Source organism: Ctenopharyngodon idella, chromosome 15 (genome assembly GCF_019924925.1).
Source record: "Ctenopharyngodon idella isolate HZGC_01 chromosome 15, HZGC01, whole genome shotgun sequence".
Classification (NCBI taxonomy): Eukaryota; Metazoa; Chordata; class Actinopteri; order Cypriniformes; family Xenocyprididae; genus Ctenopharyngodon; species Ctenopharyngodon idella.
Window position 1 is genome coordinate 27,632,017 of NC_067234.1, and position 13,268 is coordinate 27,645,284.

At 38.4% G+C, this 13,268-nt stretch overlaps 1 protein-coding gene across 19 annotated transcripts in view; it reads left to right on the forward strand.

Annotated features, from left to right (window-relative positions):
• The window catches only part of myo18ab (myosin XVIIIA b), a 113,256-nt gene that overhangs the window by 26,586 nt on the left and 73,402 nt on the right, over window positions 1-13,268 (forward strand). For 10 of the 19 annotated variants that reach the window (XM_051861259.1, XM_051861264.1, XM_051861262.1 and 7 more), the window contains exons 1-2: window positions 9,869-10,433; window positions 12,817-13,059. The exons of 3 other annotated variants lie outside the window; for them this stretch is intronic. In XM_051861259.1, the coding sequence (XP_051717219.1) occupies window positions 13,023-13,059 (37 nt within the window). In that variant the 5' untranslated portion in view covers window positions 9,869-10,433; window positions 12,817-13,022. Of the gene's footprint in view, window positions 1-9,868; window positions 10,434-12,816; window positions 13,060-13,268 lie in introns of those variants that run through there. 6 more of the 19 variants (XM_051861273.1, XM_051861274.1, XM_051861275.1 and 3 more) reach the window with 3 other exon arrangements.

The window sequence follows — 13,268 nt, forward strand, 5'->3', positions numbered from 1 at the left end:
ATGGGTTTCCATGGGCGAGTAGCTGCATGAAAGCCACGCATCACCTAGTACAATCCCAAGCTTTGAATGGAGTGGTTTAAAGCACACTGCCACTGGACTCTGGAGCTGTGGAAACATGTTCTGTGGAGTGATGAATCGCACTTCTGTTTGGCAGTCTGATGGACGATCTGAGTTTGGCGGATGCCATGCAGGAGAAGGTTACCTGCCTGACTACATTGTGCCAACTGTAAGTTTGGTGGAGGTGGGATAATGGTAGGGGGCTGTTTTCAGGGGTTAGGCTAGGCCCTTACTTCCAGTGAAGGGAAATCTTATCAAGGCAATGCTGAACAATATGCTTCCAACTTTGTGGGAACAGTTTGGTGAAGGCCCTTTTCTATTCCAGCATGACTGTGCCCCAGTGCACAAAACAAAGTCCATAAAGACATGGTTGGATGAGTTTGGTTTGGAAGAACTTGACTGGCCCACACAGAGCCCTGACCTCAACCCCATCGAACACCTTTTTAGAACTGTGTGTTTCTAGCTGGTAGACCCTTAAGTGTTGAGCTCTACAATGTCTCACTCTATTACTGTAACCACAGCTATGTGTCCCAGAATGCAATGGGCTCCAGGCACAGGGCACTGTGGTGTGGTTTAGCTTCAGAGCGGAACTGACCCTGGCCTCAAAAAATGGTGTTGTCATCTTGGACTGAGTGCCAGTTCAGCAGCCTGACATTTTAAGTCCAGCCAAAACAGTTTAAATGGTCTTTATTCATCTGAAGGAACATTCAGAGCAAAAGCTACTCCACGAACAATAACACTAGTGGCGCTTTTGAGTGAATATGGTCTTTCGACAATGACGCGTATAAGCATTGTGATACCATTATGCTTTGTTATTCCAAACATTGGGAAGATTCTTTCCTAGAACAGAAGAACTCTTTCCAAGCTGTCGTTTCCTGAGTCCAACGAAAGCTCTTGAACAGGAATTCACATGTGCTAGCATGCTTCATGGGGAACCACTGGTTTAGAGGCGTTTATGTAATACCACAAGTTCAATATGTTTCCAGCCGATGGGCTGTCAGTTTGATACAGTGTTTGGTTCTCAAGTAAACCCATTAAAGGCAGAACCCACCCATGCTCTATGTAACTTTTGATTGGTTCCTGATGCGCTCATAGTTATTAAATTCATTCCTGACCTTCGACCCGGCGCAGGGGTGAAAGGCCAGCTAAATTCCTTAAGTTGTGTAAATGCAGCCGTATTTCTTCTGCATTCCACAAAGATTAGCACAGACAGACAGAATTAGCCTGGCTGCTAAACAAATGTTGATTGTGGCTGTAAAGAGGCTTGCCATGGAGGCCTGGACACTTCTAGAGCTGCAACTCAGCATGTTTGGTGACCATGTTCTACAGTTGCAAAATCTAAACACATCTCAGTTATGTTTAATTTGGTTTGAGATGTCAAACCGGAATTGGAAAGTGGGTCAATGTGGAGCGATGAATTGTGGCAGCCTTGGCAGAGTTTTCTTGACCTTTATGGTGGTTTTTAAATGTCTTATACTTGTCAGTTCTAATGGCTACTGTCAAGCAGCTCTACACAGATCTGCTCTTCATCACTAATCCACGCTTTACACAGCCTGTGTTTAATGTAGTGCACAGGAAACGAGTCTGGCACTCTTCATAGGCCCTTCTTTAGAGGCATAGACACACAATAGAGTTAGTTATATTGTGGTCACACTGGCTTTGCTGTGCCCTTAGCCTTCAGAGATGGCACACATATACCTTTTCCACCAAAATTGTGCTGTTTCTTGTTCCGGTGTTCGACCTGGTGATTTGTGAATCTCTCTTAGAACTAGCATGAACCGACTTGAACTCAGAAGGATGATGTAATTCTAGGAAATTTAAACTGGGATCTGAGGAACTATTTGTAATGATAAGCACTATACAAATCAATTTGAATTTAAATAAACTGTGTATCTTCATGTTTATATATTTAACATGATTCTAATCGTTGATGTAAAATGTTACAAATGTTACAAAATTAATTCCATAATATTCTAATAATTATTTATTTTGGCTTTAAGAACAGTTACTATATAAAAGGCAGTTATTATATTATGTTTTTTCCTCATATACTATAAATGGGACTTATAACTGCCTTTTATATTTTAAGCATCATCATATTTGTGGGCCTTTGTATCGAAAAGTTTGAAAACACTTGATTTAACTTGCGTCATAGACTACCATTCAAAAGTTTGGGGTCGGTAAGATATTAAAATGTTTTTAAATTAGTCTCTTAAGTATTCTCAGTGTGTTCTGCACCATCGGCATAGATGTATCCTTCAATGCCTTTGATATCCCACAATTTTCCAATTTTGATGTCATTTCTAGCGAGAAATTACTACTGTAGTAATAAAATATGTTTAGTTCTCACCAAAGCTTGCGCTATTTTGCTGTAGATCATTAATCCGTTACGCTGCCTCAGAAGTCTCACCTCCTCGTGAGGTGCCTTCATGCACAAACACTGCCTTACAAGTCATTGCCTTTTAAGGCAGCAAGTCAGCTGCCTAGGTTTTCAGATGCAGCCGACATGTTGAATCGGCGTCGGAGCTCGTCGGTCTGTCGGGCCATCTGATCATTCTGATTGGCTGTTCAGCTACTGCCACCTGCTGGTACGGAAAGGCATTTCATCTTACGCAGGCGCAGAACGGATGTGCTACTTGGTCGACTTTGGACCCAGACGCTGCCGACGTGAGCCAACCCCGCAGTCTGCTTTCGTCACCACTAGTTCGTCGGCGTCGGCTTGGTGTGTTCCTGCCTTTATGCTTTATGCTGCATTTATTTGATAAAAATACAGTAAAATATTATCAAAGACTGTAGAATAACACAAGACGCATCACTCATTGTTTTGAATGGGAGAAAGTGCAATATGCACTATGGCGGAATAAGTCCCGCCTTCTAAATAAGAGCCAATCGCCGATTGGTAGAGTCATAGCGTCACTGCAGCGGCCGTTAAAAGCTCCGGTTCCTATAGAAACAATCAGACTCTCGCCTCCGAAATGAGACACGAGACGTGCATTTAGGACTGCGCACGCGCATTAGCTTGATCCAGCCAGAAAAATACAGGTTTTTTTTGTCATGATTTGAGCGTTTAAAAACAAAATTTATGAGGCAGTTGTTGTCAGATTTCATTGGTGATTTCAAATATGACATTTAATTGAAAGCTTGGCAAACAGCTTTGGAGAATTTGTTGTTTCCCCATTCATAGAGATAGGAGCTGCACTTGCATGCCCAAGAGGCGTTTCAAAGATGGCAGCCGAGTTAAATGACTTGTCTTAAAGGGACTTTGATATTATTAGAATTTAAAATAAGTTTATAAAATAACAATGTAAAATAACAAGTCTTTAATGTCCGTTTTGATCAATTTAATCTGTCCTTGCTAAATAAAAGTATTCATTTCTTTTTGTTACTGACCCAAAACATTGTAGTGCAGAAAAGTTACACATTTTGAGAACATATTGTAACATCTAAAGTTTGTTTTATAAATAACAATGATTTATTCTTAAGTTTTTTTTGTTTTGTTTTTTCATATTTCTATGTGACAAACCGATTGCAACATCAGATTATTATTATCATTATTATTATTATTATTATTATTATTATTATTATTATTAATGGGAATGATTAACTGCTTAATTTAGCAGCTGGTGACAGATGTATTTTATAAATGGTTGGTGTTACATATGCTTGTGTGTGTATATCTTAAGGCATCCAAGATCTTGAGTCACATCCTGTGATGGAGAAGGAGGGTCTGTCTGTAACAGTGGCCCAGATGTGCCAGCCAGTACCCTTGAGCAGAGCCAAGACATGACTGGCTCAGTGAAGTGTGTTTAACTCTGTTCTGCCAGCACATTAACACTCATACAACAGTTACTAATGGACACACAGAAATCTGCCCATTTTCCATGTTTAAGAAGGGAGTGGCAGGAGGAATCTGAGAAGGAGGGAAGATAAGCTGCTTCCACTCCATTTACTGTATGCTTGGGTTAGGTGTAATGTAGTATCCTTGGTTATAGTCCTGAGTACTGTATTAATGTGTGTAGTTAGGAGTGCTGTGCTGCTTTAATAGCTGGTGAGGGGTGAGGGCTTTTTGAGGGCTTATGTCTTTTTTTTTTTTTTTTTTTTTTTTTTTTTTGATTTATAGTTGTTTTTGTTTGGTTTGTTTGGTTTAATTTTGGTTTTTGTTGTTTTGTTTAGTGGGTTTTTATTGTATTTTATGTTTTTTGTTTGCTTTTTGTTTTGATGTAGTTTTTTTGTTTTTTGGTTGTTTGTTGTTGGTTTGGTTTGATTTTGGTTTTTGTTGTTTTTATTTTATGTTTTTGGTTTTTGTTTTGATATAGTTTTTGTTTGGTTGTTTTTTGTTGGTTTGTTGTTGTTTGGTTTGATTTTGTTTTTTGTTTTGTTTAGTGTTTTTTTTTTTTTTTTTTTTTTTAAGGTTTGCATTTTGTTTGCTTTTTATTTTATTTTCCAGAACAAAGCAGAAAACATAAATTGATATATGTTGGTGTGTGTGAATGTATGTGTGTGTGAATATGTGTGTGTGTGTTTGTGTGTGTGTGTGTGTGTGTGTGTGTGTGTGTTTTAAAGGTTGTGTAGCCTTGTGACTGATCAGGCCACTAATTATATTGTGCTCCTCTCTGCATGCCTGTAGTAATGCTTTGCAGTGGTTAATGTACCAGGAAACTGTATTACTGGAAAGTAAATGGCTTCAGTCATGTGGCTTTGTTTGTAGATAGCACATTTAACAGCATTCATGTCATACATGCACAACTGTTCATTCTACTCTGTTTGTGGCAATATAGAGACACTCAGTCTCTGTTTGGGGAAAATGTGTCTGTTTAGATGACAAATGGACTGTTTACCCTGGTCAGTTGTCAAACAACACCTAAGGATAAGATCAGAAGGATTAGACATTCATCATGTTGTTCCATCTGAAGTGTAAGATATCTGGGCCTTGTACATGCCAGTTGTGTTGTGTCTCTTCCATCTGAGGTCACATTTCAGGGGGACAGCAGAAGAGAAGATTGATGTGTTACCTTGCAGCCCAGTCTTGAGTTCACTTCCTCTGGGAATCTTTTGGTAATGAGGATGTCCAGCAGTAATGATCGGGGAAAATGAGGCCAATGTTGGCATGGGTTCTGTAAGGGTGGGCGGTATGTGTGTTTTCCATCTCTAGACTGGGCTCTCAGATGCTCTTGTCTTCTCTACATGCACTCTTTCTTCTCTTTTCATTGACTGATGCTGCAGCAGGTACTTCCTTCTCATACATTATTCATCATTTTTTAGCTTAACTTTCCCTCCTTTTCTACCTTTTTTTTACCTCCCTCAGTAAGCTATCACTGCTGTGTGCCCACGCAGGGGTTTTACTTGGTTTACAGAGTTATTTTGGCTATAAGCAGCTCTTGCATGACTCAGGTTGATGTCAGCATCTTTGACAAGGTCTGCTGAGCTCTGTACAGTCACACCCTCTGGTCTGGCCATCACGTCATTAATTTAGGGTCCCATGGACGTGGGTCTAATTAATTTAGGGTCTGTGGACGTGTGTATTCTTGCATTGACTGGATTGTGTACAATCTGGGCTGTGATCAATGCGTTTATTTCCGTTTCTGGAGACAGGAAGATGATTTGCATTTATGATATAGAGGATTTGTCTGGGTGGGTGTGGTGGAGTTTTTGCATGCATCTGTGTGTGTGTGTTAGCATAACCCAGTTTTGTGGTTTTTACTAGTGCCACTGTAATTGCTTGGGGCATTGTAAGATTATACAGTAAAACTGCTCCTCATGTCTTCTAGACATCAGTCACTGTACTAAACATACTTAAATGAATTCTTCATTTTGATGATCTCAGTCAGGGCCGTCATTGGGGAGACATTGTCCCTGAAAATGTATTTGTTTGCTCTGTAGCAAATAATGTGCCATAAAGCATTTAGCATGGTTGGACTGAGACCTGCTACCTAGAGTCCATCCTGGTATCTGGATTCACTCTGGTTTTCCAAAGCCTTGATCTTGATCTTTTACATGTGAATCTTTGCAATATCTTTCAGGATTTTTTTCCATCAAAAATATGAAGAAAGTGCTAAGTTATTTTGATTTGAATATTATCACTAATATTAATTATCAATTAATATGATAACGAATATTAATACAAATACAAACATTAATCAGTAATGTTGACTTTTTTTCGGGAAATAGAATAAATGAATGAAAATTAATAATGAATAAACTGACGTGGAATTTTGCATTCCAATTAGTTTTTTTTTTTTTTTTCATTCATAGTTTTTGTTTAAATACAGCAGGTCTGTCCACATTTTTTTTTGCATTGCAGGGAATCACATTCCAATCAAGTGCCAGGGTTCATTTTAGTTTTTACAGTGTTATTATTGGACATGAATCTGATATAAATAATTTATAACTCTTCTTGTGTTCCAATGTAAATGATTAAGATTTAATAACTATTATATGTAGTATACGAATATACTACCCTTCAGAAGTTTCAGATGTTTCCGAAGTCTCTTTTGCTCACCAAGGCTGTGTTTATTAGATCGAAAATACACTAAAACAGAACTATTGTGAAACATAACAATTTTTAAAAAAATGTTTTTTTAGTTTAATATATTTTAAAATGTCATTTATTCCTGTGAAGACAAAGCTGAATTGTCAGCATCATTACTCCAGTCTTCAGTGTCACATGGTCCTTCAGAAATCAGTCTAATATGCTGTTTTGGTGCTCAGCTACTCTTATAATTTTACAAAAAAAAAAAAAAAAAAAAAAAAATGCCTTTATTGACACTTGATAAATTTAATGCGTCCTTTCTGAATAAAAGCATTAATTCCTTTCTTTCAAAATTTTGAATGGTAGTGTGTATGTATATATGTGTGTGTGTGTGTGTGTGGATATATGTCTTATTATCTTATAATCTGATTTTCATATACTTTTTCATACTTGACGCATCATTAAATAGGCAATATAAACGATGATAAATAAAAATGCATTCAGCACATTTTCATATTAATAAAATCTCAATATCTGTGATCCGAGTAACATTACAATTTTGTTCAGTGTTCTACGGCACATCTAGTTGGGACAGACAGCAGAATAGAATCAAGTGTTAGAGAGCTCTACAGGGATCATTGTCATTGTCCTGCCGGTGCTGACAGAGAGTGTGACGGTGCTGGGCAGAGGTGAGAGTGTTCTCGTTTGTTCCTGGCTGTTGTGTGTTGCATACTCTTCTCATTATCTCCCGACTGACAGCCTCATAGCTCACATTCCTCTCCGATCCAAATGCCATTTCTCTCTCTGTCTCTTCCCCAGACCAGTCTGCAGTGTCAGCTCTGCTTTAGTCTGTTTCTCCCTCCCCCTCATCGTGTTCTCCCACACAGTCGTGCATGCCGCCATAGTGGTCTTTTAATCCACACAGACACGTGTGGGTGTGCTGTGTCCTCTTCAGGACGTGCTGTAGCATGGACTCCTTGCACCACACCCCTTGCCGCCACAGGCCTGTACCAGCACCATCTGCAGAGCCTGTGCTATCACCTCATCCATCTCCTGCAGGGCAATTTCTGTATGCGAGACATGACACCGAATCTCCAGGTTATTATCTGCATTACCTGGAAAATGATAGTGGGAGTGAAAAGTACACTAGTAAAAGGAGGTGAAAACAATCAGCCTCCCTTGACAGGGTGTGTAGACCACTGCTGGCTTCAGGCTACTTTTAAGAAGGGCTACAGCGTCCTCTTGTGCTTGTATGCTTGAATGCCAGTATAGCGAGAATTAAAATAGGAAATTTCACCTCCTAGTGGCAGGTTATCACGTTGCAGCTATGAAAAGGCACTCCCCTCCTCTCTCCATGGAGGAAATGATTGATTTTGGCCGTGATTCTTGGCTGAGACCATGAACGGTGCAGAACAGTTTGAGCTCGGCTGTGCACTGCAGTTTCCTGTTGCTTTAGGAAGAAACGCTTTGAACGGAGAATCATACTTTTTCTTTATTTTCTTATCTTTCTTTGACAAACACATATGGAAATATCAAAACAATAAATGACAGTAATAATATATCTTAATCCAGTGCACTTTAGCACTTACTCTAAATAAATATTAACACACGCAAAAATTTACTTGCCATGATGTCCAGTCAAACCTGTATGACTTTCTTTTTTTAATTCAATAGCTTTCTACCATATAATGAAAGTAAATTTTACAAAAATTTAGAGAGAAGAAGGTTTTGCTCTGTTCCCTACACAAAGCTATCATGTTTTCAAAAAAGTATATACAATATACATGGAAATATACTAAACCATTCTCTTTTACTCTTTATGCATATATGCTACTGTTAAAAAACAGTTTCAGCTGTTTTTTAAAATCTCTCTTATGTTCACAAGAATGCTTTTATTTGATCAAACATAGGGATGCATGATATGTCTGCTACCATATCGGTATCTGCTGATATATGTTAATTTTTAATGTTATCGTTATCGGCCCGATAAGAAAATTTGGCCGATATATTAAAGCTGATAAGAAATGGATTATATTTCCTTCAGCTGAGACACTTTAGATGTGCACTGTCCACCATTTTGAATTACTTAAAATATGATTGAAATCACATCAAAAAGGAAAATACAGTTAAGTACAACATAAAACGCAAGTCTGTCATATAGGCTACATAATATTATAATGAGAACATTATAGTTGTGTGCTTGGGACATGGCTTTTAATGGTGAGTCTTTTGTTTTTTTTGTAATCAGACTCACAAAAACTATATAATTTTTTTATTTAGATTTATCGGCCAATATATCGGTTATCGGCTTTCAAATATAAAGAATTATCGGTATCGGCCAAAATGTCCATATTGGTGAATCCCTAATCAAATACAGTAAAAACAGTTATTTCAAATAGTAATAATAATTCACAATATTATTGTTTTCTATTTGAATATATTTTAAAATAAGCAATTTTTTCTTGTGATGGCAAAGCCGAATTTTCAGCATCATTACTCCAGTCTTCAGTTTTTTTGGTGCACCAAAAATATTCTCGTCGCTTTATAATATTAATATTGAACCACTGTACTCACATGAACTGATTTAAATATGTTTTTAGTACATTAATGGATCTTGAGAGAGGAAATGTCATTGCTGGCTATGTAGGCCTCTCTGAGCCATCGGATTTCAACAAAAATATCTTAATTTGTGTTCCGAAGATTAACAAAGGTCTTACGGGTGTGGAACGGCATGAGGGTGAGGAATAAATGACATTATTTTCATTTTTGATTTAATTTAAAGTATCGCCAACTAAAATATCCATGTTGTCACTTAGTACAACTTAAAGTTGACTAAACTTAAAATTTTATGGCAGCACGAACACTTATTTTTTAAAGTTGAAACACATTTTTTTTTACGTTGTTCAAAAGAACAGCATTTATTTGAAATAATAGATTTTTTTGTAACAATGTTAAAGTCTTTACTGTCCCTTTTCAGCAATTTAAAGCATCCTTGATGACCCCAAACTTGTAAATCTCATGGACTACTGTTTAATGATTTTGAAGCTTGACAGCTCCAGTCTCCATTCACATAAAAGAGTAAGAGATAATCTTCAAAACTTCACCATTTTTTGTTGCCACAGTAGAGCGAAAGGCACATGGGTTTGGAACGACATCATGGTGAGTCTTTGGTGGAGTCAGTCTTTGGTGCTCAGCTTTCACATTGAGATATATATTGAGATATATATATATATATACGGCTTTTATTTCCAGTCTGCTCTGCAGTATTGAAATCACTCTGTGTAGGAAGTGCCAAGGCCTTGCGTCATTTCCTCAACCTTCTCTCTCAGCGCTTCTGTTTTTCTCCTCTGTTTCCCCTCTCCGCCCTACACCTCTGTATCTCTCCGAAAAGAGAAAAACGCTAAGCCAGCACTCAAGGCCTTGATGCTCACTCCACATCTTCCAACAACAAAGTTTACACCTTCGTTGAGAGCTTCTTTTAAACCAGCAGACACCCTCACGTGTACACGCCTGCACTGGACCAACGTTTGCTCTGGAGCAGCTGAGCAGGAGAAGCAACTGCGGAGCTGTCCATCACCCAGCCTACATTTTTGGGGGTGGGGAGAAAGCAGGACTGTTGCAGCGGTGGTACTTGGGTTTTTTATTTTTAGACTATTCTCGACCCTCTACCACGACAGCTGTCTCTTTCCTCCTCCTTCTCTGACAGAGCAACGTCAGGAATAGCCTATCGCTTTGCACCTCTCAAAACTAGGGCTGCCGGTTAGTGTGACGTGAGACTTCTGGTTCTCAGGACTGTCTCGAACACACACATAAACGTGTCTCGCCGCTTTCTTTTGCCGCTCTGCTCCACTCTGACCTGGGTAAGGGAGCGGCGGTAACTGTTTGGAGGTGCTGCAGAGGATCTCAGGTAAGGTGGCAGGCTTTGCTCATGGTCCTGGATGGGAGAATCTGTAGATCTAGACCTGTGGAGGAGTCTGTTGGCTCAGAGTTCTGCTGCAGTCTGGACTCAGGCCTGCTCTGGCACCTATTTTTAGGCTTGAGTGTGATGGCATGCCAGAAGCAATGATCGAGCCAGCTAGTGCTAATGCTAAATTCAGTGAGTTTTGCAATTTCACTTGAAAATGTGAATTCAGTTAAGGGTTTTCTTGTACTTTAGTGTGTTAACGTGGCTGGTTTGTTTGGATTGTGCTGTGTAAGTTGGTATTTAGAGACTAGAATGAAGCTCTGGATTGGTATTACTGAGGTTAAGTGCTGAAGTCCATCAAGGCTTTTGTTTGAGTTGGTTTGCTCTTGTAGAAAAATGTAGTGCCATTTTAGCCATTATGTCTTGGTTATTGTACTCTTGAGATGAATGTTTCAAATGGGTCTTATTTTTGGATGTCTCATGGCTTTTTTTCTAATGCTTTTGAACTGTTCTATGACTGTCGAGTGTTTGATAGATGAAGTCAGTGGGTTATTTTGTGTATACAGTCATTGGATCATATGCTTCACAGTCTGTCTGCAAAAGCTTTTATTGATGTGGCCATAAACTTTCAGCTGTTCAATTATGTCTCTTTTGTTGAGCTAAATTGCTGTTGCTGGCTTGTATTTATTCTGTTTCGGTGTAGGTTTCTTCATTTCTCAGTTGAATTATAATTAGCTTTAGGAAGTGAATTTAATTTTGTTAGCTGAATTGAATTTAATCTCCATTAATGCCTAAATTGGCCTTGGCATTAATTCCATCCCTTTTGTTACTGTATATGTCCTCGAGAAACCTCTAGAATGAAAGCTAATCAAGTTTACCAGTCCTGTGTTGAGTGATAAGACCCATTTAATTTATATATGCTATGAGTAGTCTTGTATACATGGACAAATTATGTATTTTATCTTTTAACACTGTTAATTGCAATTGTTGATACTAGAAATGTGTATCCAGTTGCATTTTTTTCCTGTTAGGAAAAAATAGGGCCGTTTGCTTTGTTTGTGGTTTTCAATGATTCTCTAGCTAACAGATTTAGCCATAATCAGTGTTTCTGTGGTACAGATTAAAATCTTGCTATAATAATAATAATAATAATAGCTGTTGTTAATAATAATAATAATAATTTATCATTTTTAACCTTTATCATTATTATTATTATTATAATTATTATTATTAATAATATTATTTATATGTTTTGGACACTTTTTTGCTTATGAGAATAGAATATTTAAGGGAATCTAAATCCTTTGGTTTCTGCTTTTACAACAGAAAGTTAGGTCATATTTAATGTTAATTTTTTGTGTGGCCATTTATCAATTTGATAACCCAAAGTTATCAATTTGTTTCTGGTTTTGTTACTGTTTGCGCAGTTAGCCTGTTGTGTGTAGTATGATGTGTGCTGCTTCTTGCCCATGTGGCTGCTCTTAAAAAAAGTCTGTGCTGTCAGTATCACAGTGCTCTGTTAACAGATAAGCACACCATGGGTAACTTTTTATAGATGCAGTGTGTCTGATGGCTGGAAGGCCTGGTGAAGGGTCAGCGGTGGCGTGAGGGGCTTTAGGGGAGTTCAGAGTGGGGATTTGGATATGGAGTTAGAGGACGGCAGCTACATTAGACGGCCTTGTGGGAGATCCCAGAGTAATCCATACAGCTGATGCCGTACAATGTGGTAGTGTGACAATGAAGTGAAACTGCTTTGTGTTTACAAACAAAACCTCTCTGGTAATCATCCTTTTTTAAAAAAACAAATCAAAAACAAAACCAAAAAGATGATTCTGTCATTTACTCATCCTCATGTCATTTCAAACTTGTGGAACTCAAAAGGAAACATTTAAAAAAAAAATGAAGGTGGAAGGGGCTTTCAAGAGCAAATAAGTACCATTAAAATAGTCCAAATGATTTGTGCGCTATATATATATTGTGCATGTGCTTTTGTGCAAATGGTGCGCCATTCGAATATATGCAAAACATACATGAATTTGTGGTGGGTGTATGGTTTCTTTTAGAGGAATGGGGCATAGTTGGCTCACAGATCATATCACTGATGTAGTTTTGTAATTTTATTGCATTTTATTTGTAATTGTTCCATAGTAAATAGGCATATTTCAGTTCAAAAGGCTTCAGTTGGATAGAGTCAGACTGCAGCCATACAATGAGCCGTCTTTTGACCCCCCCATAGGTCTGTCATATGTCTCTTGTTCTAATATGTCAACAAGTTAAGCATTATCTTCACTTTAGGATCCTTTTTAATGTCATATTTACATAAATAACATCAATATGAAACTCGAGGTAAATCCAGTATGTTTAATCATCTCTTTCTACCCAACAGAGCCAAGAACCTTCTCTTCTTTCCAGCATTGTGGGTCTTGTTTACCTGAAGTTTGTGACCTCACATAACATAACTGTGAAGACCAGCATCCATTGTGCCAGCTTCTTGTCTGCTGGTCCCTCCATCTGTCACTCATCTTTTCATCCCGCCCTTCCTCCTTCATCAAACCCTTACCCGGCCCAGCCCATGACAGCAGCGTTGCCAGCATGGCATTCTCATCACGCTTTTCCTTCTGGGAGCAAAAGGAAAGTGATGTTCCATTCTCCATTCTCATCTTTGTGCACTGTGTGAAATCAGCTGGGTGGTGTGCATGATATGCACCAATGATCTCACTTTTACATCTATCTGTAGCAATGCACTGGGGTGCCGTGTGCACGGTTCATGGCCGCACAGCTGCTAACTGCCTCTGTTCAGGGCATGCATGTGTATTTGTGTTTTCTGGGCAGATGGAA